At 43.8% G+C, this 26,215-nt stretch overlaps 1 protein-coding gene across 3 annotated transcripts; it reads right to left on the minus strand.

Annotated features, from left to right (window-relative positions):
• Positions 1-814: 814 nt before the first annotated feature.
• On the minus strand, positions 815-23,326 carry LOC135112241 (valine--tRNA ligase-like). Of its 3 annotated transcripts, none has more exons than XM_064026491.1 (6): positions 22,711-23,326; positions 12,183-12,283; positions 2,820-2,944; positions 1,818-1,963; positions 1,473-1,725; positions 815-1,040 (listed from the first exon to the last, which is right to left on the minus strand). In XM_064026491.1, the coding sequence occupies exons 2-6, from the start codon at positions 12,268-12,270 to the stop codon at positions 951-953; spliced, it is 702 nt and encodes a 233-aa protein (XP_063882561.1). In that variant the 5' UTR covers positions 12,271-12,283; positions 22,711-23,326; the 3' UTR covers positions 815-950. The 3 variants fall into 3 exon arrangements, with proteins under 3 accessions (XP_063882561.1, XP_063882559.1, XP_063882562.1); XM_064026489.1 differs by having other exon boundaries at positions 22,749-23,317; XM_064026492.1 differs by having other exon boundaries at positions 2,901-2,944; positions 22,749-23,315.
• Positions 23,327-26,215: the final 2,889 nt, after the last annotated feature.

The raw sequence follows: 26,215 nt of genomic DNA on the forward strand, positions 1-26,215 counted from the left end.
GGGGTGGTGAGAGGATGAGAGGCTACGAGGGAGAAGGGAAGGGATGAAATGTGATGAAAAACAGAAGAGAACACAGATGAGCAGGAAAATTGAAGTAGAGAAGAGGGAAAAGAAGAAAAGAGAAGAGATGAAAAGACAAAGAAGGAGAAAAGAGAGAAAACAGAATTATAAACACAATTTTTGCCATCACATCTAAAAATCTCTCTCTGTCTTTAGCGCTCCTTCAAAAAAATACACTTGCTAAGAAGCTTTCACAGATATTCATGTATCAACTGCTGTCCAGATACTGCTCACCACACCCAATGAACATCAGAACACACTCCAGCACCAGCAAGTCACACACCTCCAGGGACGCCCCATTGATGACATCCAGGGGGTCTATCACACTGCCCCAGGACTTGGACATCTTGTGGCCGCCACCATCACACAGGAGGCCATGCAGCAGCACAGTCTGGGGAGGGAGGGTCATATAACAGGTGATATAGCACAGGCAATACTGGTAACAATTAATATCAAATTATATGAGGAAGGAGAGGTAACACGCAGGTAGTCAATTCTTTCAATCTATCACCACCTATAAACATTACTAGCCTTCTGAAATCTCCATCTTTTTATCAAACAATTAGTAATGCTAGAGTTTACAGTATTAACAGATATTTTAGTTATATACCAATGAAAATATGGACTAATTACACATCTACAATTAGTTACCTGAGTTTCTGATAACACTAAGACAAAGGAACAAAAACAAGATCAATAACAGAGAACAGGACCAGGAGAGCAAGACCCAGATGGCCTCACCTTAAAGAGAAGCCTCCCTGTCAAGTTGAGTCCCAGCATGACCATCTGAGCCACCCAGAAGAGGATGTCATGACCCGTCTTCACCAAGGTCGTTGGGTAGAAGCGAGCAAGGTCAGGCATGGTCTCTCCCCTCCCCTGACCCGGCCAGCTCAGCGAGGCAAAGGGAAACAGGCCAGAGGAGAACCAGGTGTCCAGAACATCTTCCTCCTGCTGGGTGGACATGGAGGCCAAGGGTGTGCCTGGGGAGGAGCACAGGGTGAAGACGGAAAGTTGCGATTATTACCGTAGCCGTCAAGACTTTTATTATCTATTGCTACATGAGGTTTATTATTTTAATGAGGGTTTGCACACACACACACACACACACACACACACACACACACACACACACACACACACACTTGAATGATATAAAATAATGCAGTTTTTCCTCACAGAAATATAGAAGGGTACCCAGAGTAGGTTAATAAAGGTGATACAGACAAGGACTGCACCTCAACTGTAGGGAAAACTACAATTAGGTACAGCTTTGCCCCACGGAAATACTGATAACAGGAACACACTATGAGATACAACACAAAGAATGTACATCAACTGAAGGAAAAAGAATAAAAAGTAAACATTTCTGCCATATATTAGACCATCCAAACTAACACTAGGTAAACACACACCTTCCTTCTCCACAGCCTTCCGCCTTGCATCCTCCTCCAAGCAGCCGCCACCCACACCTCCCAGCCGTCTGCTGCAGTGATGTGGTACACTGGGATTCTGTGGCCCCACCAGAGCTGCTGGGAGACACACCAGTCTGTGATGTTGTCCAGCCAGCTATGCCAAGCCCTCCTGTGCAGCTGTGGCACCAGGTTCAGACGGCCGCTCTGCACAGCCTCGGACGCCTCCTGTGCCAACTCCTTGCACCAAGCGAACCTGTGTAGACATGAAAGTAAGCAAGCAAGTGTTTGTGGCTAATTATAATACTCAACATGCCAGTATCATCTGCAGCATCACCATCTGCTCACCACTGGGGCCTCAGCACGGGCTCAATGACATCCTGCGTCCTGCTGCAGCGAGGCACCGTCATGGGGTGGGCGTGGCACCCTCTGTACAGCCTCAGTGCCGACAGGGCCGACGGCACTGCCCCCCGCGCCTCAAACCTCAGCAAACCCTGTGAGGGGAGTGAAGCCCTGTTATGCTTAATAGTGAGGACAGTAGTGATGATGCAGTTAATAGTTTAAGACTTAATGAATGGTATTACTGGATCTCATAAACCACCACACCTCAGTCTTTGTGGTGGTAAACAGTGCAGACAACAGTACTGCTACAGTTCATCATTAGCAAGACTTAGGTCAGTCTTTGTGGTGGTAAACAGTGCAGACAACAGTACTGCTACAGTTCATCATTAGCAAGACTTAGGTCAGTCTTTGTGGTGGTAAACAGTGCAGACAACAGTACTGCTACAGTTCATCATTAGCAAGACTTGACAAATACTATCACAGCTCAAGAACCACAATGAATATTATACACCTTTCATGCATCTAAGGCCTACGCTCTGAAACATCTCGGCGCCAGACCTCCACTATTTCAAAAGGGCTCTAGATGAAGCTACACAGGTTTTTAAGAATGTTTGTAAGGTTCTAGTGACACAATAACAACATTTCTATATTATTAACAGGAGAAACACTCTTGAGAACCTGGCTAAGTATCTCTGTGGCCTTGAAAAAATACTCATCATGAAATAATATGGGTTTTCAAGAATGTTTTAATGGTTCTAGTGATAGATTAACAACATTTCTACATTATTAATCTTGAGAACCCAGTTAGGTATCTCTGTAGCCTTGAAAAAATACTCATCATGAAATAATATGGGTTTTCAAGAATGTTTTAATGGTTCTAGTGATAGATTAACAACATTTCTACATTATTAATCTTGAGAACCCAGCTAGGTATCTCTGTGGCCTTTGCAAATAATCTTGGTGAGAGCAAAGCATTTCTAAACACAGGCTCAATTTCCTCTCCCTGACCTCAAACTCTGACACAATATTGGTGACCTTTCCACTGCTGTCAAGAATGGAGAGGAATGGAATGCTGTATCTCTCCCTGACCTGACAGTCCTCGTGGCTGTGTCCTGGCGTGACCTTTACTGCACCTGTGGATGGATGTCCAGGTCACTTTATTTACCTTTCATCATAACAAATAAGGAACATATTAAATTAATGCCTCTGCTTCTCAGTATATGAAATTACACATGAAACTTGTGTAATTTGAAATGCTGAACTAACGGTTTTGGTTTGTCGTCTTAAATTTGTACGTGCAATCTCGACCTCTTTTATAAGAACGCGAGAAAATAAGAGAAGCCTAAAAAATATAATTATTCTCTATCTATCTCACTTACCACAAAGATAAATTAACTGAAAACTTTAACAAATATGACAGAACACTCAAAAGAATCACTGCCACTTTCATCACTGCCTTTAACATCATCACCTTCCACCTACAACACCAGAAACCTCAACAGACATCACCACAAGCATCACTAATCATTATTCTCTGCCAGTCACACCTGCACAAAGGAAAAACTAACTAAAAACATCACTATAATTAATTTGACATCTATTTCGCCTACCAAAAAGAAAAAAAACAAGTCAGCTACATAGTCAGCTACATATAAGTCACGAGAGGCGGTACAACCCTAAACCGCAAGGTATCGATTCACCTGTCACCGAATACCTGCACAGGACAGGTAAGGATCAAGGTGGTCCTAAATATGAGGCGGTCAAACACCAGGACTCTCAAGAACCCAAGGCTGTGAAGACTGAGAGGTCCTCGAGGCAGAGTGCTTCACGGAAAAGAAACCGATTCGTTAACTCTGCTGAAAAGTTTGAGGCAGCAGCCGTCGCTGCCAATAAGCGAGGAAGTTAACACCCGAAACCAATAACGTGGCAGGACAAACACCGTACATAATCCTGTCACTACGCGGGCCGACCAATACCCGACCCCCCTCCTCCAGCAAGGCGCCGCCCCCCCTGAGAGAGGCAACCTCGTTGAGCACGTCCGTAGGCTCAAGCGCTTCGGAGTCTTATCCCCAATGCTTTTAATAGGTTCTAACCAAAGTTACTGAGATTTTGAAAGTATTCTTTTTATGACTCTAGTGAAAGTTTAACAAGGATTCTGTATCACAAATGATGAAAGAGAACTCATGAAAACCTGACTAATCACTTCCATACCATTTAAGACTAGTTCTTTTGATCGGCCGATGCGTTTGAGAATACAGGCCAAAGTGTTTAAGCACAAAAACATTGTACGTCTTCATTTGTAATTTATGTAGCATTTAATCACACCATAAAAGAGAATGTGGTAGTCTGCGAGCAAAAACGTAGCTGGTTCGTCTCACCGTAGCACATTCACACCTTCCATTTTAAGTGAAGAGTTATACGTGATGAAATAACCATGAGCCACAATCTCTCACGCCCTCACTAAACTTTTCATCACTTCGCTGTCATCGCTCACAAGAACCAGTGGAAGTCGCTGTCCTCGAATATTAAACACGCCCGTCGGGAGGGATAACAGATAAACATATCCAGTGCGTCACGGTAATTCACCTCGCCACAATGCTCTCAATGTAATTTACGGATCAATTTACATACGACAATTTCCGCCCATACAATTTCCATGCGCTCGACAGTAACTTATGACAAGCAGCAGCAGGGGGTCGAGGAAGGGGTTCGGGAAGCGATTACCGTCCTCCTGTCCATATCACCAGAGGCGCGGCGCGGCGGAGCTTCCTTCACATGGTCAGCGACAAGACGCGGGTGGCGGTAACATGCAAGAGGTGGCATGTCTGGTGGGTAGCAGTGGGTGGAAACAGTGGACAGGCTAATCACGTTTCATGTCCAGTCTTTCACGACCAAATTGTCTGGAAAGTGAATTATATCCGCAGCAGTCGTGGTGTGTGTGTGTGTGTGTGTGTGTGTGTGTGTGTGTGTGTGTGTGTGTGTGTGTGTGTGTGTGTGTGTGTGTGTGTGTCCGTGTGCGCGCGCGCGTGCGTGTGTGCATGCGTGCGTGCGTGTGCGCGCGCGCGCTCAGTCTTTCAGCTAGAGAGTACGTGAATGCATGCTTGTGTATCTATTCATCAACTCTCTCTCTCTCTCTCTCTCTCTCTCTCTCTCTCTCTCTCTCTCTCTCTCTCTCTCTCTCTCTCTCTCTCTCTCTCGGGCCGTCGTAACGGTTGTCTCGGGGGATCGTCAACAACCCTTGCACAACCAACCTCTCTCTGCCCCACTGCCTTCCACGTGACCGCCACAAGCCGCTCCATAGCCTCCCTTCCCCTCCTCGCCTCTCATGGTATCTTACCCTCTGTTTTCATGCCCGTCATTCCGCACATTCTGAGATACCTGGCTTTCATCCCTCTGCCAGGTACATTTTTAAGTTTATTCTTCTATTTGTACCTCGCAAAAGAACATAGAGCCTCCCATTCTGGTCTACGTTCACTCTCTGCACATCCATACGCTTCAGTCTTGATTTTTATTCTAGGCGTAGGTTTTGCTCTATCCCTCCTCCTACAAGAACACCTCTTCTATTTTCCTGATTCTCCACCTCTTTCTTCTATCCAAGGGCACCGTCACTCGCTCTGCTGGAAGCCTTTATGACCTCCAAAAAAGGGTTCCGCCCTCCACTACCTTCCTCTCGCGCGTCCCTAGAAACTACCTCCACAGACGTCCAGGTGCTGACCTCACTGGAATGTTACTTTATGATCGAGAGGGCAATGGCGTGATGCCTGAGGCGGCTGTGTTGGTCCGGTAGTATGTTGGTGACGGCACTGGTGGACGGAGAGAGGGAGGAAGGGAGAGAGAGAGAGAGGAACGTTATCACTCTCAAGGGTCGTACTCCTGAGACTCGTCCGAGGTCAAGTTGTTGGTCTGTGTTAGTTATTGCATGGCGGACGTATAGATTTTTCATTGCTACTCTTACACTGGTGGAATTCCCTAGGAGCAATAAAGGCAGAAGGCAGGAGTGATCACTGCAGTCCAGCCGGGCCAGCGGTACACGGGTTACAAAGGACTGCTGTGCCGACTTGAATGCATGGAAAGCCATAAAGCAAACCGGGTCTTGGTGATGTCATCTTTAGTCATACAGTCAGTAGTGGTCCGCGGTTCAATCTCGAAAAGGTTATATACAGCCAAGAATTCTGAACAGTTTCGGTGCAAGTCATAAAATCTGTTAGTCACGCATTCTTGAGAAACGGTGCTGCAATCACACACAAAATATTCTTCTAGTTAGCCAGCCACACGCATCGAGGGTCCCGCAGACTTCCATTTCCCTTACATTTCCATGAAATTTCAAACAAAAAGTACTCTGAAATTATGTGACACCTCTGTTATTACAGCTACATAACTACTTGAATTCGCTCAACCTGACTCACATCCCGAAGTGCCTCGCTATAACAAAAGAATGCGATGCACATACAAATACACACATACACATACAAAAAGCTTCACCTTCATGTCTAAGGGTCGAGCCTCAGGGCGACAGATCCTCTCGTGTAGGTTAGCTGTCCCGTGCATCACTTTGACAACCTCGTTACTGTAAGCCAAAACCGCGGCTCCGACTGTCCTCTCGTAAAACAGTGTTGAGGAGAAAAATGTTATTCTCAGTGGCGGCGTGTGTGGGTCACTGGGCTGCCTCGGGGGACCGTCGTTCACAGATCAATAGCTCTCGCCGACGAGCCTCGAACTGGTTGTAGATAAAATTTTCCATTCCTAGAGTGAAAAGGGAAACAGGAATTCCGTATGCGAACCAGTAATTCATGGATATAATTAAAGGAAAATGATACCCGCTATTCCTCATTCCGCGACAATCTCACGCAGGAACTCCACTCGCTGTACGTTAAGTGGAGGATGAAAAAAAATACTGCAGTGTCTTGAGTGATGTTGTTTACTCATGCAACCGTGAGAAGCGTCTGGTTCGTCTTGCCAGCACTTGAGAACTTCCCATCAGAGATTTAACGGCATCACTTACACCTCTGGCATAAATAGCAGTCAGGGTTAGATGCTCCGCCTCCTGCGTCTGATAGTGTTGGCTTTTTACAGCGTCTGGGGCGTGACGAGCTTCCCACTCTATTACCCAAGTGGAGGGCGAGAGATCATATCCCCTTTTTTAACTTTCCCTGTGCGTTTGAAAGAGTCATTGCCTCCTACGTTCTTTTATTCTTTTGCTTTATTTAATTTCCTTACGAGATTAGTTCATGAAAGAAGCCCCCGGGTTTCCTCAGGCAGTAGTGATAGAGCGCAGACACTCACGCTTTAGGTCATTTTCCGAAATGTGAACGAAGTGTGCAGATTGGGAACTTACGAGTAGCAGCTCTACTAAGTGTCTAATATGTAAGCGACGAATGTCCGTCCTTGAGCTGTCAACTATCTTTACCCTCCTGCAGCTGTTGTTTTTATTGTCCCTGCGAGGCTCTAGGCAATGCGCGCGAGGTTGTACGAGCAGTCGATACCCGCTGATGACACCCGGGTGAGTAAACAACTTAACACTCTCCCTCATGGCCATTATGAGGAAGTCTTGAGTGAGGCAAAACGTGCTAACAGCAAAATAAACAAAGCAAGTCGGCGATGGTAAAGTTTGAATGTGTTAAGTGACTCCCGCACTCTTGCATCATCATGAAACTCTCAGCGAAGAGCAAGTTAGCGAGAAAACATTTGCACGCCATACGCATAAACTCCTTTCTCTTGCAAGCTGACTCTAGAATTTAGCTTCCTTTAGTATGTCAGCACACACACACACACACACACACACACACACACACGTGAAGAGGATGGGACGATGCCGGCACAGTCAGCGAGTAAAAAATAAAACAAACACAAGGGCGAGTATTGTGACAGCTGGCGGCACCTGTCGGGGAACGCTTCTAAACCCGCCATGTGTGTCCACTGTCAAGTCTCATGAGCCTTGCTGCCTAACTCGATAACAATCCAGATACTGACAGTGGCACAGACACAGACTTAGGTACACAGGAACACATCGAACAAACAAACAGACCTTGACAGACTGACACAGGCATACAAACACCAAAAGACAACAAGACGAAAGCCAACAGACAGACAGAAGGGACAAACAAAAGGGACGACAGACTGTGATGCATTGAAACAAATACCCACGGAAACAGACAGACAGAGAGACGTCGGCAAAGACACAAACACACACACTCTCTCTCTCTCTCTCTCTCTCTCTCTCTCTCTCTCTCTCTCTCTCTCGCTCTAATCTTTCCTCCTTTCCCTCATACAATCGTCCAAATGACAGACAACTTTCTCCTCATTGATTTTCTTGCATTAGCTCAGGCCCCAAAGCACCTCCGAGACACTCCACTAACTGCAAGCACCCACACCACAGTCACCCAATCGCACACTGTACCTTTACTATGACCAAAAGTATATATATAAAAAAAAAAAAACGAAAGTCGGATACACTTCACCATAGACACACTCATTTCCCCAGCAAGGAGTAGAGAACATTATATATTCTTCCCCTCAGCCGCCAACACGCATGAGACACACCTGCTTCTGCATACTCCCCGACGCTCTCATTCCTACCTTTTTTTTTTTTTTTCTGCAAGAGTCAAGACAGATTTTTTTCCGCAAAGTAACTTCAGAAACTCTTGTGACTTTTACTTTTACTCTGGAACCATTTCCTTTCCGCCGCTGTAAGAGATCTGGAATGCGGGTCAGAATTAGACGGTCGTACTGGAAGCAGTCTTTACCAACTGCAGACAGTGGAAGGAATATGTACAAAGTATTCCATGAAAACATTATCAACGTGTCGCTATATTGTGCCGAGAGAAATATCATCGCAGCAGGATATTCTACGAGGAAATTAATATGACTGAAGGATGCTATCAGGGAATTAATTAAAGCATAATATTTACGATCAATATAGTATTTAAGATACGCCTTAAATTGAAACATATACAACCAGCAGAAGAGATAAGACGAATGGGGAGAAGGTAGATGAATGGAGCAGAGAAAGAGAAGGCGGTAGACGAAGGAAGAAAGGAAGAGGACGGAAGGAATACAGAGAGGAATGAACGTGTGTGGCCCTTTCCTGCCTCCTTCCCCACCTCGTTCCCTCTAGCCAAGGAAGCAGCGTCACCCCTGGAACGTTAATTACTTCATCGGCCACGTCTCAAAGGACCTCATCCCCGCCTTCGACAGTGATGCCGCCGCTACCTGGGCTCCGCGGCTGCCCGGCAGGTGTTATGTCGCTCCCCACACACGGAAACTCGAGCAGCCTCCATGAATGTAATCACCTGCTACTTGATGGTGATATATGAACGGGCGCTACATTCGTTACTCCGACACACAAACACACACACACACACACACACACACACACACACACAGAGAGAGAGAGAGAGAGAGAGAGAGAGAGAGAGAGAGAGAGAGAGAGAGAGAGAGAGAATAATAAACTAAATGAATAGAACTTAACGAAGAACTGGACAAATATAGATACGGAAACGAAACCATACGAGTTTAGTTCAGTTGTTTATTATAACACACACACACACACACACACACACACACACACACACACACACACACACTCAGACACATACACAGGCACACACACACACACACACACACACACACACACACACACACACACACACACACTCAGACACATACACAGGCACACACACACACACACACACACACACACACACACACACACACACACACACACACACACACATTTCATCTTATCAGTGACTGGCACGGGTGATGTATCCCTCACCGCCCGAGAGTGTGGCGTCAACTCCAAAGTTAGTGAGTCGTGAAATTACAGCGCCGATTACAGAGATCCAGGAAATGGTGGTGAAGGTGATTGTGCCAGTGATTGTGGTGGTGACTGTCGTGGTACTGGCGCTGGTGATATTGGTGATGATCATGATGGTTACTAATCTATATTCATTACCCTTTTAACTCCAGCCGTCATTCACAACACTATTTTTCCTTTTCAATATATGAGGTCGGTCGGTCAAGGTTAAAAAAGTGTATTTAAAAACCCACTCGAGTACTGCTTCATAAGAGAGAATAGAAATAGGAGAACCGTGAGAGAGAAAGAAAGGGAGAGAGAGAAGCCAGTTTAGTTCCTGAGGTGTCTTGATACTCCTTTTTCGAAACAGTTGAAGTCGCAGACAGGAGGAAATACAGAAACAGGAAAAAAAAAACATTCCAGAGTATAAATGGCTTGCATAGAGATGTAGAAAAAAAAACAGAGGGCTAATTAATTTTTTTGTGAGGTACATAACTATTCAAAAGGCTTCAGTACAAAAAAAATTAATGTGTTACAAGTTATAGATAAATGTAACTATCTAGCAGAGAAAGGCTTTAAGATGACTAATGTCCCTTATTCATGATGAAAATTAACGCAAGGGTTTATGCCACACACACCCACACACGAAACAAGAATGAAGCATAAATCATGGGACTATAATTTATTGGCAGGGAGCGCATGACCTTACATTTGAATCAATTAGATCCATATACATTTAGGCGCGTGGGAAACACATTGCATGGGCCTCACGCCACCACCTCTGCGCCGCTCGTCAGCCAAAGAGGGGGAGGAGGGCGGAGGCTCTTGTACAAACTAAACATCCATTCATCTGTTCAGTCCATCCACCCATCCATCTTCTCTGTCAGTTCTGAATTTTTGCTTCAGTGTTTAAATTCTTTTTTCTTTTTTCTCCCTCTGTTTTCGTCGCGTAGTATATTTGTTGGTCTAGTTACCTTACTTATGTACAGATTCTAAGTAGTCTAAGATTACTCGTCCCAATTTTTCTCCTTTTATTATGAATGAATGAGACTTTTTTTTTCAAATTCCGATCACCCTCGAGAAGTACAAGAAAATACGTGTTTTCTTTATTTATGAAAGTCACGTTTTATCTTAAGCTCGTACGTACTTGCTTCACATAACCACAGACTCTTTATGCATGACTTGTGGATACAGTATTAACAAATCTCCTAAGTTAATAAAAGCAAACCGTTTACTCATAAAATTTAATGTACGAAATGAGGAACAGGGAGCTTCGTGTTAAGATTCAATACGAATTCCACTACGAAAACTCCGATAAAATAATGAACGAATAAAATGAAAGAGAGAGACTTGATATGTGGGTAGAACAGACGATAGATAGAAGAGAGGATGGACTTACTGGCTCGTAACTCTTATTAGTATGACGTGTTAGACTCAAAATAGTTGATGATAGTTGTCTGGGGTGTGTGTGTGTGTGTGTGTGTGTGTGTGTGTGTGTGTGTGTGTGTGTGTGTGTGTGTTATATTATTCTTACAGCAAAAGGAAAAAAGAAAAACAAACAGACTCCCATAAATATGAACATTTTCTCTCTCTCTCTCTCTCTCTCTCTCTCTCTCTCTCTCTCTCTCTCTCTCTCTCTCTCTCTCTCTCTCTCTCTCTCTCTCTCTCTCTCTCTCTCTCTCACTTCATCGCTTCTCCACTGTGTATGCTAACCCAGTTTCACTTCACTTCCTCTGGCGGCGTGGGTATCTACTGCTGCTGCTATTCGCTCCTTCCCCGTCAACACCGCTAGGGGGCTGAGGGATGCCCGGCCATTAGCTCTGCTAGTGTTTACTTTCTGTAGCCTCGGTGTCAAGGGTAGCGAATGGAGGGGACAGAGCGAATGGAGGGGACGGACTGACTCGTAGTACAGTGCAAGGATGTTCATGATTATAAATAGACTAGTAATTTTCGCTCGATTCATTTTGTGTATTGGTGTAAGATCCGAGAATACTCGATTGTTTTTTGAGGATGTTCATAATTGCGAAGTTGATAGATTTAGTTTTGTTTCGATTTAACTTGTTTGTTGTTGTAAAAGCCATAAATTTAATCAATACTTTTATTTTTTTACATGACTTTTTTTTTTGTCTCCAAGCGAAACTACACACACACACACACACACACACACACACACACACACACACACAGACACACACACAAACACTATCACTATTATAACCAATCGGTATCGTTTTCATTCTGGGGCTCAGTGCAGTTACCTTATTATGGAAGACAATAGGTATAGGCAAGCTAACTTTGAATAGTCTTTCATCGCATCCTTTGTCAGACTGGGCGAAATGCAGACCCGGTACAATTGGGGATCAGTTTAATTTCATCTACATTAATCACTTTTCATGTAGCTCTGATCAGCTTTCATATCCCGCCCCCTCTCTCTCTCTCCCTCCCTCTCTCTCTCCCTCTCTCTCTCTGGAACAACAAAGAGAAGTCCATATCACACTGGTCGGCCGAGTACGATAGCCTGACCTTCTACCACAAAGTTCCCGTCTGCTCAATAAAAGGCTTAGTGTTGACTTTACCTTTGCTGGATGCGGCGGTGTTAACGGCGGGGAAGATGGAGGCCGTGGCGTTAGGGGAGAGCACACCCATCATGAGCACACCAAGCATGGCCGCCAGCACGCTGTAAGGGAGGACAAGAGGCAAACTATTACGGTGGTGTTAATGGTATGTGTGTAGATCGTGAAGGTTTGGTTGTTCTTCTGTCGGAACCTGCTATGGCTGCGAGGGTTAGCGGTTTGTCTATATATATATTTTTTTCTACTGATTTACTCGTATCTGTTTATATGTCTGTTTGTCTAACTGTCTATTCATTTATCTATCTATCTATCTATCTATCGAAGTATCCCCACATCTATCCATTCACCTATTTAATTTGTAGCCAATTTCATTATTTTTCTCTCTCTCTCACACACACACACACATACACACACACACACACACACACACACACACACCAGTTACATAAAGCCCGAGTTGCGTATCGAATACCACGGAAGACTGATATCACTGCTGACTATCGAATATACACAAGAAATGGTCTATTCCGGAGGGTGTGGGGGAAGTGATATTGAAAGGCTGGCGGGCTTCCCTCCTTCACTCCCTCTTGCCTCACCGCGAGGGAAGAGGTGTTGGGGGAAATACAACGCCGCACTCAATCCTTCGGGGGAAATAAACTGCATGGAAAATCTATATAGCGTGACTCGAAGACGTGATATTGATCAAATTCGTCAGTTATGTAAAAAATAAAAATAAGTAAATATTAGTCATTTGTTTATAGCTAGTGTATGAGGGATCTTAGTTTGAGAGAGAGAGAGAGAGAGAGAGAGAGAGAGAGAGAGAGAGAGAGAGAGAGAGAGAGAGAGAGAGAGAGAGAGAGAGAGAGAGAGAGTTAAAATTTCTGTTAAAACTACTGCTCAACTACACAATATTTCTCTCCATTACACATTCCGTCTGGTCTAAGGATCGTGCTTCTCGTCGCAAATTCCTCTTACTACCAATTATCAGAAACGAAAGTTATCCGAAAGTTTCCTCTTTGGCGTTCCTAAGTAATTGACGATTACCGTGAGATTCAGTAAGACATGAAAGAGTAACACAAATATAGCGTGCAAGGAAGAACGCCTTTCACCTTCAACTCAAAGCCAAGATAAAGCAAGTATGAAAATTATGCTTTGAAAATAATGCCGAAACAGAGGGAAATTCTCAAAAAGTATTTATTTCCAGTATTGCTTACATATTTTGAAGACCTGAGAAAAAAAGAGTCGTGGTCGTTCTTTTTGGTGTCTTAAGTATGTCCTCTATAAAATATCACAGGTTAAGTTTTCAATTTCTTATTTTATATTTGAGACAAGGTAAAATAAAAGCTTCAGACTGGTTTGCTCTTTTTTTTCGAGTTTCAATTCAATAGTTTCTCTCCCTCCACGGGTGTTTGAGCGTTAAGGCTGCGTCTCCACTGAACCGTGGCGTCTTGGCAACTTACAATGAAATGCTTTTATATTATCAGACTAAGATAAAGCGAGCTTACGGAGTTTAGTCCTGCGCAAGCTGCCACCACCATTAACCCGAGCGTGCCCCATCACTCCTGACCCGCCATCACATTGCACATCGCTGCAGCCTCAATCCCTGCCCCCAGATGACACCCACCACTCCGAACCGGTCCCGTCCATTACGATTTTTCCCCTGGCACCATCAAGCTCTACTCACCACTCACCAATCAAACATGGCTTAGCAAAGGGATTCAGCCACAAACACGCATCAGGACCTCGTGTCGACCGTCAGCCACACACTACCACTGCACGTCAACCTTTTCACAAGGAAGCACATTCATAAAAAGTACCGTTTTAGTTACATTTCGTCACACACACACACACACACACACACACACACACACACACACACACACACCAACAATTAGACATGAAGGTCGGATCAAATATGGCAGGAATGAGAGGAGAGGGTGAGAGTTTTGACAGCAAGAGGAGAAACCAGTGAAAAAAGTGGTGCTCAACGTTACGTCACTGTAACTAAATCAACCCTCGAGACACTGATGCGTACCACCTGCGCCACCAGCCTTCAGAAGAGAGGGTTTCTTTAAGAGTGACTGGATATGTATTACTTTAAGAAACCAAGTACAGTGTTTCGAATTAGCGAGCGACGTAACATCTTAAGAGTTCAAATGCCGGTGATTATGGAAAGCTTCCGACTGTAGGTTTTCTATTAATGGCACCCAATGCGTAAAGAAGGGAATATGTGTAGAATGTAAGTCGGAAAAATTAAGTTTACGGTAATTTGCGGATAATAGTGTGCAGGTGTTAAGTAAAGTTACATGAAACAACACAATTTTTTTTTCTTAAGATATGCTCACCAATATAAAGCCACATAAAATAGCACCAGTTTCCCTAAGACATTTGTAGCCGCATAAAGCCGCATGTAATAATAACAGTTTAATTCAGACATTTGAAACAACATAAAGCTTCATAAAAATAATAAGCTCTTCTAAGATTTACAGCCCTTTGCAACCACATAAACTTATAGCAGCTTCCTTATAATATTCACACACACACACACACACACACACACACACACACACACACACACACACACACAATGTAAACTTTAATTATGAGTAGCAGCTGGTGAGGTTTCTAGCCTTGGCACCTGATCTCTCTCTATCTACTTTCCTGGTTCCTGGTAGGCAACAATCTCCTGCAGTCCCCAGTCACCCCCAAAGAAAGCAGTCCCTCTCGTCCTCGCTCCTTTACACATTTACTCAGAGCCACCAGTCTTCCAGTTATCAGTACAGTAGCATTTATTGTTCCTTCTTCTCATGCTGGAAGTCGCATCTCACTGGTGGCACTTCTCCATTTCCCTCCCTCACTCTGATCTTCGTTCTTATTCAATTGTCTGAACTCTGACGATGTTTTTCTTTCAATTTTAGAGTCTCGTTTCTATTTGTCTGTGTCCTTTCTCTCTCTCTCTCTCTCTCTCTCTCTCTCTCTCTCTGAGTAACTCCTTTAAACTTTCGTTCCCTTGCTCTGACAGTATTCAAACTCCTAGGGCGGCACCTTAATTTCGATTCCTTCAACAACCCAGGCCTCATCACCGGTCTGGTTTCCGCTCGAAAAATCCTGCCAATATCCTGCTCCAAAAACATGATGTCTTTGGGAACGTTTTCCGGTAAACTTCGATATCTTGCGAGCTTCACCTCCCTGTCTGTAAACTAAAAAAATATTGTCTACATATTCACTCATTTTACTTTTGTTCCTTATTTTCTTTTTGTCTGTCCGCTTCTTTATTACAGTACTTGAACGCTAACATAAAAAAGGTTATGTAAAGAAAAAAAATTGGGCATGATATATAATTTTCATCAACTAAATAACAGTGTAGGAAAGTCTGAGTTATGAGAAATCTCCGGCAACGAAAGCCCCGCCAAGGAAACCCATATAAAGACCCTCACCGGTGACCATGTCGACCACCGCCGCCCATCACTTGACGACCTCTAAATCTGTGTTAAGGCGAGACCAGTCATAACTACTACAATGGTGGCTGGGCTCAGGTTGTGGACTTAAACCTCTGGTCAATGTATCATCCTGTGTTTACACTTCGCCACTCTTCTCGGAAGATTAGTTCATAAAATACTTATCTTAAGTGGACTGAGATCCACAGACTGCCTACCTTGCTAACACACAAAACACAAAGTAAGTGCTCTGGTAAAAGCACACTCATGGCATGCAGGAAAGGCGACACTGGTCTCGTATATCCTCATGACTGAAGTGTGACAGCTTCTAGTCTTTCGTTATTTAATGCAGGGCGAGTAGATTCCACTAACCTCGACATCAAGTAACAGGAAATGATACTCTGAGTCTCACGTTCCTCCACTCCTTTCCACCCCACGAGGATCGCCTGTCCGTCCAAAAGACTGGCAACAGCTCCGCCCAGAGAGCGAAAATATAACACTCATAAAGAAGTCGTCGAACAAAGAGTTGCCCGCCGGGCCTGAGACGACCCTGTAATAAACAGGGTGTGTCTGGCGGCGTCGCCCCTCCTCGCTTTCAGCGCCTCACCTCTCACTTTCTCACACATGGGCCACACATCTGATTCTACATTAATAATTCAACTCTCAGATTTCCTAGATACACAGACTCCCAGCAGGTAACTTGCCGGGGTTAACTGTTTAGCTCCGTTGGTGTTCCCTCAACCTTGCCTTTCATTAGCGGTACTAGATATTCGCTAAGTAGACGCTGATGTGAGTAAAGGTTGCTCTGGCCATACTGGTCAGACGCGAGGGTCCTTCTCCTTCTGAGTCTCCTTCTCTTCAATTCCTTAATTGGATGTTTGGGTGTCGGTCCGCCATGGTGGCCTCCCCCAGGAGGTCCGGTAACCTCCACGAGGCCAGTGAAATAAGGCATCGTTCTGTACATTTGCTTGCCTGACGAGTGGACCTTCGTACCCGAGAGGCTACAGTGACGTGCGGTTCAGACCCGTGTCACTTCTTGATCCTTTCTGATATATATAGCGGAATGTGAGGGAGACATGAAGACTTTAACATACACGCAACAAGCGACAACAAATTTATTTTCATGATTACATGCCTGATTATATTATTGGTGAAATTTAAGACTGGATACAATGCAGCTTTATATTCTTCCGATGGCTCTACTTTCAAGCATCCTCCTTAACAACACATCCGAACACGCTGTACATGACATTTTGAGTTCAACCATTTACCGTCTTAGGTCACACTAATTCTATAATTACTCCAGTGTGCGGGCGAGGCTGTCAGATGCAGGAATAAATTCTAACTTGGACAAGAGAGAGAGAGAGAGAGAGAGAGAGAGAGAGAGAGAGAGAGAGAGAGAGAGAGAGAGAGAGAAAGCGTGCGCCCTAAAGCTCCATCTCTCGCTCTCAGGACGCCCAGCAAACACTTACACCCGCCAGATGACCCACTCAGAGGCTCGCCGCGCACAAGGGGACCGTCATGAACACACCCACGCTTAACACACACACACACACACACACACACACTTTTTTGTACACATAACCACCGAATATCGTGTATTACTTTCCGTTATTTTTCTCCACAAGTCTAACGTATCAAACGAGAAGAGGAGTAAAAAGATAGATTAATAAATAAATATATAGATGAATAAAAGAAAAGGAGGACAAGAAGAAAACAAGAACAGAAGAAGATAAAGAAGATGAAAAAAAAGTAGAAGAAATAGGAAAGCACCTCTGAATATTCTTTGTACTAGATCCCAAACTCGTGAAGGCGAAAAATAAGACTACATTATGAAGTGTCACGTATCACTATTACGGAGGGAGAGTAGCGTGTGGGAGGTGAGGACTGGGCAAGGTCGGGGTGAGAATGGTGTGGGCGTCACATGCTTTCATGGTTACGACACTGAGGGGGAAAGTGACACTGAAAATAATGAAAAATGGACTAACTTTTAAATGTAGCACTAACGACTGTACAGAGGGAGTCCTGTTTGTGTGTGTGTGTGTGTGTGTGTGTGTGTGTGTGTGTGTGTGTGTGTGTGCTGATGTACTGTAGGTATGAATACGTGCGTGACAGTACTTGTACACAACGTTACATGAGGCTACCAGCTGGCCTGCCTATCTGCATTATGTGAAGTACTCGTGTACATTATACACGAGTCACTGAATAATGTTGAGTGAGTCAGTTAGTCAGTCCATTTGCATGTACTGTACGTGGATCTATGTTTGTATATTTGTATGTGTGTTGGTAAACAAGTAACAAGGCTGGCTTGTCTCCTTCACCTTCCTGTTTGCGTCTCGTCAATCTGCATTTGGGAGAGTAAGATACCTAATTTTCTATGTAGGCTTTGTATAGCAACGTCTGTGTGTGTGTGTGTGTGTGTGTGTGTGTGTGTACCTGAACATAAATATCTTCTAAGTGAACATAGAGTCAAACGTTTCCTGCTTATCCTCTCTTCCCCAGCTCTGGCCAGGGTCGGCACGCCAGCGCCCGGGGAATGCTGCCTGTCTGGCTTAACTAGAAAAAAAAAAGGCAAATAAATCCCTGGTCTTATTTTGCCGAGGCGGATCTGCTTTCTCAGTAGCTTCCCTGTATGAAGTGTTCTTAAAAAGTACTTAAAAGAGTTTTCGAAGCTTAAATCCTGCCAGAGTACTTTAATTACTTTTATGCTGATGCTTGTGAGCTCAGACAGGCGCGAGGAATAAATCTAAGGTGATTTTCAGTATACTATATCTCAATGGTCTTCGCAGCTCGCAGGAAACCCAATGAACGTCTTAATGCTGGTTGGAACTGTGTCCACTTCTGCTTATGTTCACAGAATCTGTCACAATGAGATTAATTACCAGCTTTTAATCTCTGACAGGTGTCGCTTTGCAGGTGGATGAGCATGGGAGGAGGGGCTGGCGTGCATCACTACTGTCTTGTCGGGCGGGGCTCCCTCAGTAGCGCCCGGGGTGACTGCAATCTGACCAGCGAGTCGTCAATGATCACAGTCACATACTTAATTAGCCCTTAATATCACACCGGCATTCTAGACCGTAAAGTACGAGGGAGATAAGACTAAAATAAGGCCTCGGAAATGGGGATTATCTACGATGTTATCACCGCTGCCTGGCATAAACACTCCGTCCTTTCACTACCCTGCTCTTTCTCACCGTAAGCAGTAACTCCCTCAGCAACCAACGCTGACACTCCAGGTCGTCTCCCATTTTCTCTCCCTGCCCTCTTATATGCCTTAGCCTTGGTCATGTTCCATCAGCGACTCAGAATGATGTAAGGGTCAGTGACAGGAGATGCATGTATGCCGTGTCCTCCCTTAAGCACTGTATACCTTGCTCATTTCCTTCAACTTTCTCCACCGCCGCCACCAACCACGAACACTTTTTGCCTCCCACTTCCTCTTAATTCTTATCGTCCTCCTCCCCTCCAGTGCATTTTTTCCCCACTCTTCGTTCCTCGCTCCCTGTTATTTTCTTGTCTCTCTTCCTTTGCTTGACCCTCCTCCTCCTCCTCCTCCTCCTCCTCCTCCTCCTTCTCCTTTCTCTTCCTATCCCTGTTCTTTCTTTTACCCTCTATAAACACAAATGGAGGGTATAAAGGCTGACTTACCTAAGTTTATCAAACACCAGCCCAGTGTAGTTTTACGTTTACCTACACCAAAACTTACGCTTCTATCAAAATACATGCTTGTGGCGGTAAAATGAGGAGACACGGGTAGAAATCAATTAAAACGTTAACAAAGACCAGGAAAAAAAGTACAGATATAGAGAGAAAAATAAGTACATTGGTGGTATTAAATCCTCTAACACAAAGCCATTAAGAGGATAATATAACGCATGATAAACACAATAAAGGAACACCATAATCCCCGCGGCAGCCAGGACGCGGTCAACCTATACTCCCATCGTCCTTTGATTCGAGGACAACAAAGGTGGGTACTCGCATCGCCTCTACATCAGGTCCTTGTGCACGCTTCACTCACCACCGGCGCGGGTTCGATCAATGCGGCCCGGCAGTAAATTACGAGACAGAGCCTTGTTAGTAGGTGTAATCCGCTGCGTTATTTCAGTTAAACCCTCAATCTTTCACCAGACTAGGGTTTTCTGTTTCTCTTCATTAACTTCAAGCAATACCACGTTGATTTTTTTTAAAGTTGATCGTAGCCTCTGTTGGGATTTTGTGCATGGGCTGGATGGTTTGGTGGGCTGTTATGCTCTGGTGAAAAGGGGAGATTGGTGTCGTTAATAGTGAGAGAGCGAGCTGATTGTTAGGAGTAATGAGTGCTGTTGCTCTTATTGTTGTTTTTATTATTGTTTTTAATTATTTTTTTATTGTTGTTGTTGTTGTTGTTGTTGTTGTAACTGTTGTTGTTATTAATATTGTTATTGCAGTATTAGCTATTTATGTATATTAACACACTTTTATTAATTTATTTATTAGTTTATTAACTACTGCTGCATTTCTTTGTTATACATTATCAGTGTTGTTGTCGTCTTGCTATAATTAGCATCTAACATCTAGTAATAAAGTAACTTCTAATCTTAAAGTAAATGAAAATGCAGTGGTCTCATATTCCTTATATATCCGGGTCCCGCTTCATCACGTTTACACTCCCCCAGATAACCTGTTCCCTCACCATCATAGTCGTGGGCAAGAGTGATAAAGATTCATGTGACTGACTCAGTGCAAACCAATGTTAAGAGTCCCGCACCCAACTTGCACATGCAGTTGTCCATCTATCCCTCCTGGTGCAGCTTTGAAAGTACGCACTCACTCACTCACTCATGGAAAAAAAAAATAAATAAAAAGGTTAAGACTCAAGTGAACCCTACAGAAATAAAACAAGAATCCGAAGCCCTCTCGAATGAAAATGAGACGTTTCGAGTTCCCGACCCTGACCTTTCCTCAACCTTCGTACCCGTCAATATTTCGGATTTCGGGTTTCGTTGCTTCGTTCGCTACACAGGATTGATAATGACGAGTAACCCGCCTGTAATTTAAATTAATATCACTGATGCGAAAGTAATATTAAGAAAGTAGGTTCTGAATGACGTAAAGCAATTAGACTTTATCCTTGGTTGCATACTTTTCTAGTCATCGAAAATAGAATTGTCAAAAGTGAAGACTGTAACTTCTATTGACAAAAAACGGGATTTGCAATTGCTTTCAATAGTATAATATCATTTACACAAGTGCTTATGTTACAAACGCATTGGTTAGTAAATATAACATAAATATCTGCCAAAATTAAGTACGAGAAAGTATAAGTGTAGATAAGCGGACAAGCTCTTAACTGTCAGCAAGACTCACCACTCCACTTCCCCCTTCCTCTCCCTAGCATCCCAGCACTTCCCCCCCTTCCTTCCCCTTACCATCTCCCGAAGACGCTCCAGTAGGCACGTGTTTCTCTCTCTCTCTCTCTCTCGTGCCCTGCCCATTCTCCCAGGTCACGACTCATACCCTGACGGCTCCGACATGTCCCGCCCTCACCCATCCGTATCTTCTCTACTTCCATTTCCTTTTATCCCTCAATCTGCCTTCACGTCTTGATGACCCCTTACTCTTGCCCGAGCTCCACCCATGCCCTTACTTACCCTTCCCTTGCGCCCTGACCAACCCCACCAATGGCCTTCACCCCACGCAGTCGAGCTTTCATTTCTCCACCCATGCCACGTCACCCAAGTTAGTCATTAATAAGTAAGTATATATAAATAAGTATAAGTAAGTATATAAATAAGTATATGACTAAACACGGTTCTGTGAAGACGTTCAAAAATTTTCCTTTTTCCTGATACTGAGATACACTTGCTATATATGTAAATGGGAGGAAGAATGAGACGGAGGAAGGGAAACGTTTGGATTTAGCTAACAACTGGAGTGCCACTGGTATATACTTAACTGTACGGGGAAAAGAGGTAAGAAAAGGAGAAACATTTCTGTATAAGTTCAGATAAAGGTTACATAAGGAGAGTTAAATTTCTACCTACAGTCCACACGAGATGAAATTCAAAAGGAAACGAAGTAATGTAAAACTGACTGATGACACTAAATGCATCCTTTGATCCCTTGAACTGCAGCTCGAGTTTTCACACCTGCAAAAGGAGAGCCACGAAGAAGGAAGACTGGAAGCGTCACGGGGGAAGGGTATGGCTCCGTTAAGAGGAAATGTTAAAAGGGAACGTTAAGATTTATGTCTCGGAAACCTGAAGGCGGGGATGTAAGAAGACACGGATCGGGTCAAGCAAGAAAGAGGGAGAAATGAAACAAGAGTGGCGGCGGATGCAGAGGAAGAGGAGGGTGAGCTGACGTGCAATGATGAGTAACGAAGAAGGAAGAAGAATGAAGCTTGAAAAAGAAATGATGCAGAGGAGAGAGTAAGAAAAACGTGATGAAGGAGGCAGAGAGAGAGAGAGAGAGAGAGAGAGAGAGAGAGAGAGAGAGAGAGAGAGAGAGGGGGGGGGGGGGAGTCAAAATCATCATGGGAAGAGGAACCACAAGTGACCCGCTCAACCAACTGACATCTGGGATGCGCATATTTTGATAAGCGTGGGTCGAAAACTAGTTAAGCACCTCTTTGATTTGAGGAAATGTAGAAAAAATTCAGGTAACACACACGGACAGGAATATGCCATTGAAAAGGGACTCGTTACATTAAAAAAAAAAAATGTTCTTCAGAATGCCACAGCGGCAGACTGCTTCTCTCCAATATCGCATCATAAATTCTTGGTGCATCATTTCTATCATACAGTTCCTCAGGTATCGGTGCAACAATTCTGACTTCATAACTTTGCTGCCTGGGAAGTATTACCTTAGGATTTGACATTCAGGGATTACAATTACCCGATGAGGAATGTAACTATTGTTCACAATCTTTTGGGTCAGTAATGTGTATGTCTTTTTAATCTTTTCTTGCCATGGCGCATGCTGCAAATTAGTATCGCAGGATGGCAACAGCAGATACTGGTCATTGCCTAGCTAACTTCGTAATATAGATAAAAAAAAAAAATTAATAAGACACTAGCTACTGACTGAGATGGTGATCTCACATCTCATACCTGTGTCCTCCACAAGCAGCCCGCTGTTGTTGTTTTACCTGGCAATGACCGTCCGTCCACCCATCCTGGCAACCCCCGGCTGGAGCGGCCCAGTCACAGCCAGGCAGAGCTCACAGCGACGCACCCTCACACCACTACTGCCACACCAACACTGACCCGTCAGACTCCGCTGCACTGCCTCACTTACCCTAAGAAAAACAAAAAAACGTTTGAATGAACTGACCGCATTCTTAACCAATGGAGAGAAGTAATAATACACTAGGTACCATGTGATCTATAAGAATCAACATTAAAACACTACAAGGAACATAAGACAGACAAGAGATAAATACACAAAAAGAGGCAGCAGCTTAGAAACACTGGATGCCGGTCACGACCTGTGGGACGAGGCGGCAGGTTTTGAAACCGCATACAGTTGATTTATCAGACATCAAGACCGTAGCAATACTCTATAAACCACGATGTCCTTATTACTGCAGATGAAGTAGAGCACATTCTGTATAAATATAGGGTGACGAGAAGGGTCACGTATTGGTGAATATTTGCGCATTCATGTTGTTGCCACAGTGCACAAGGCTGGAGTGTTCTTCATTTTAGTGGCGAGGATCGCATGTTTCTTTATAACACAAGAAATTACATGATCATAAGAATTCCTATCATAAAAACAACCGCGTTTCTTATGAACTCTTAAGAACTTCTGCTCTCAACACGTTCAGCAGAATTTTGAGACACCATTTAGCTCAATACATTCTAAGAAACAGGATAAAGATTATGACGATGATGGAGACAATGATTATGACGTGCATGAACAATAGCTTTGAACATAATTACAGTAGTAACAACAGCAGCAACAGAGGCAGCAGAAGAACTAGTAGTAGTAGTAATGATGATGATTATGATAATGACGATGATGACAACAACAGCAACAAGAACAACAATAACAACTAAAACACTAATGATATATGAAGCAATGAAGTTTTGGAAAAGGCTGTTATCCTTACTTATGCTATCCTGGTAAAGACACAGAAGACTTCAAGTTCTATATACACAGATAGGTGAGGCAGACAGATACATACAAGTGGGAGCGTCAAGAGAAAAATGAGATAAGAATGTTCTCTCTGTTGGGCTGCTGTGGCACTTTATATCATCGGTATTATTCTTCTGATTTCCGTTCGTAGAATTTGTCGGTGAACTTGCACGTGAAAGTTAAATCGTCCCCGTGGCGGTAAGAGATACACATCTGAGACACCCACAAAGAAATAATGAGGGAATAATGATTTTTTGTCTTTCCTCCGCCCAAACCTTAACAACAACAAGCAACTAACAATATCGATAACAACAGCGATTATTATTGCTTCTACATCTACCTTTGTAAATGTCACCACTGCTCATACTATTTTCACTACTAGTGTTTTGTTGAACAAAAAAAGATGAATAGGAAGATCACGATATCAAAATTGTAAATGGAAATATATGATACTAAGTAACTTCATGAAAAATCCTTAGTTACTACAGTCACTTGCGTAAATATTTGATTTCATTCATACCTGCGTCTATCAAGTTAACCACAGCGACATTCGTATGAGCGTGATACATTGTAGTTCAAAAGAAAAGTTAGACCTCATTCAGTTATCAGAGTCTCCCATTTAATTTTTCATACACAGATGGGTGGCCGTCACAAAAAACGTTTCTCCTCGATGTTGAATGGGTAACTTTGATGTGCCTTGTGATCCATAACATGTTGCTTTTAATCACTGTTATGATTTTTTTTTTTTTTTTATGTAGGAAGGATACTGGCCAAGGGCAACAAAAATCTAATAAAAAAAAATGCCCACTGAAATGCCAGTCCCTAAAAGGGTCAAAGCAGTGGTCAAAAATTAGTGGATAAGTGTCTTGAAACCTCCCTCTTGAAGGAATTCAAGTCATAGGAAGGTGGAAATACAGAAGCAGGCAAGGAGTTCCAGAGTTTACCAGAGAAAGGGATGAATGATTGAGAATACTGGTTAACTCTTGCGTTAGAGAGGTGGACAGAATAGGAGTGAGAGAAAGAAGAAAGTCTTGTGCAGCGAGGCCGCGGAAGGAGGGGAGGCATGCAGTTAGCAAGATCAGAAGAGCAGTTAGCATGAAAATAGCGGTAGAAGACAGCTAGAGATGCAACATTGCGGCGGTGAGAGAGAGGCTGAAGACAGTCAGTTAGAGGAGAGGAGTTGATGAGACGAAAAGCTTTTGATTCCACCCTGTCTAGAACAGCAGTATGAGTGGAACCCCCCCAGACATGTGAAGCATACTCCATACATGGACGGATAAGGCCCTTGTACAGAGTTAGCAGCTGGGGGGGTGAGAAAAACTGGCGGAGACGTCTCAGAACACCTAACTTCATAGAAGCTGTTTTAGCTAGAGATGAGATGTGAAGTTTCCAGTTCAGATTATAAGTAAAGGACAGACCGAGGATGTTCAGTGTAGAAGAGGGGGACAGTTGAGTGTCATTGAAGAAGAGGGGATAGTTGTCTGGAAGATTGTGTCGAGTTGATAGATGGAGGAATTGAGTTTTTGAGGCATTGAACAATACCAAGTTTGCTCTGCCCCAATCAGAAATTTTAGAAAGATCAGAAGTCAGGCGTTCTGTGGCTTCCCTGCGTGATATGTTTACCTCCTGAAGGGTTGGACGTCTATGAAAAGACGTGGAAAAGTGCAGGGTGGTATCATCAGCATAGGAGTGGATAGGACAAGAAGTTTGGTTTAGAAGATCATTAATGAATAATAAGAAGAGAGTGGGTGACAGGACAGAACCCTGAGGAACACCACTGTTAATAGATTTAGGAGAAGAACAGTGACCGTCTACCACAGCAGCAATAGAACGGTCAGAAAGGAAACTTGAGATGAAGTTACAGAGAGAAGGATAGAAACCGTAGGAGGGTAGTTTGGAAATCAAAGCTTTGTGCCAGACTCTATCAAAGGCTTATGATATGTCCAAGGCAACAGCAAAAGTTTCACCAAAGTCTCTAAAAGAGGATGACCAAGACTCAGTAAGGAAAGCCAGAAGATCACCAGTAGAGCGGCCTTGACGGAACCCATACTGGCGATCAGATAGAAGGTTGTGAAGTGATAGATGTTTAAGAATCTTCCTGTTGAGGATAGATTCAAAAACTTTAGATAAGCAGGAAATTAAAGCAATAGGACGGTAGTTTGAGGGATTAGAGCGGTCACCCTTTTTAGGAACAGGTTGAATGTAGGCAAACTTCCAGCAAGAAGGAAAGGTAGATGTTGACAGACAGAGCTGAAAGAGTTTGACTAGGCAAGGTGCAAGCACGGAGGCACAGTTTCGGAGAACAATAGGAGGGACCCCATCAGGTCCATAAGCCTTCTGAGGGTTTAGGCCAGCGAGGGCATGGAAAACATCATTACGAAGAATTTTAATACGAGGCATGAAGTAGTCAGAGGGTGGAGGAGAGGGAGGAACAAGCCCAGAATCGTCCAAGGTAGAGTTTTTAGCAAAGGTTTGAGC

Source organism: Scylla paramamosain, chromosome 23 (assembly GCF_035594125.1).
Source record: "Scylla paramamosain isolate STU-SP2022 chromosome 23, ASM3559412v1, whole genome shotgun sequence".
In the NCBI taxonomy this organism is placed as follows: domain Eukaryota; kingdom Metazoa; phylum Arthropoda; class Malacostraca; order Decapoda; family Portunidae; genus Scylla; species Scylla paramamosain.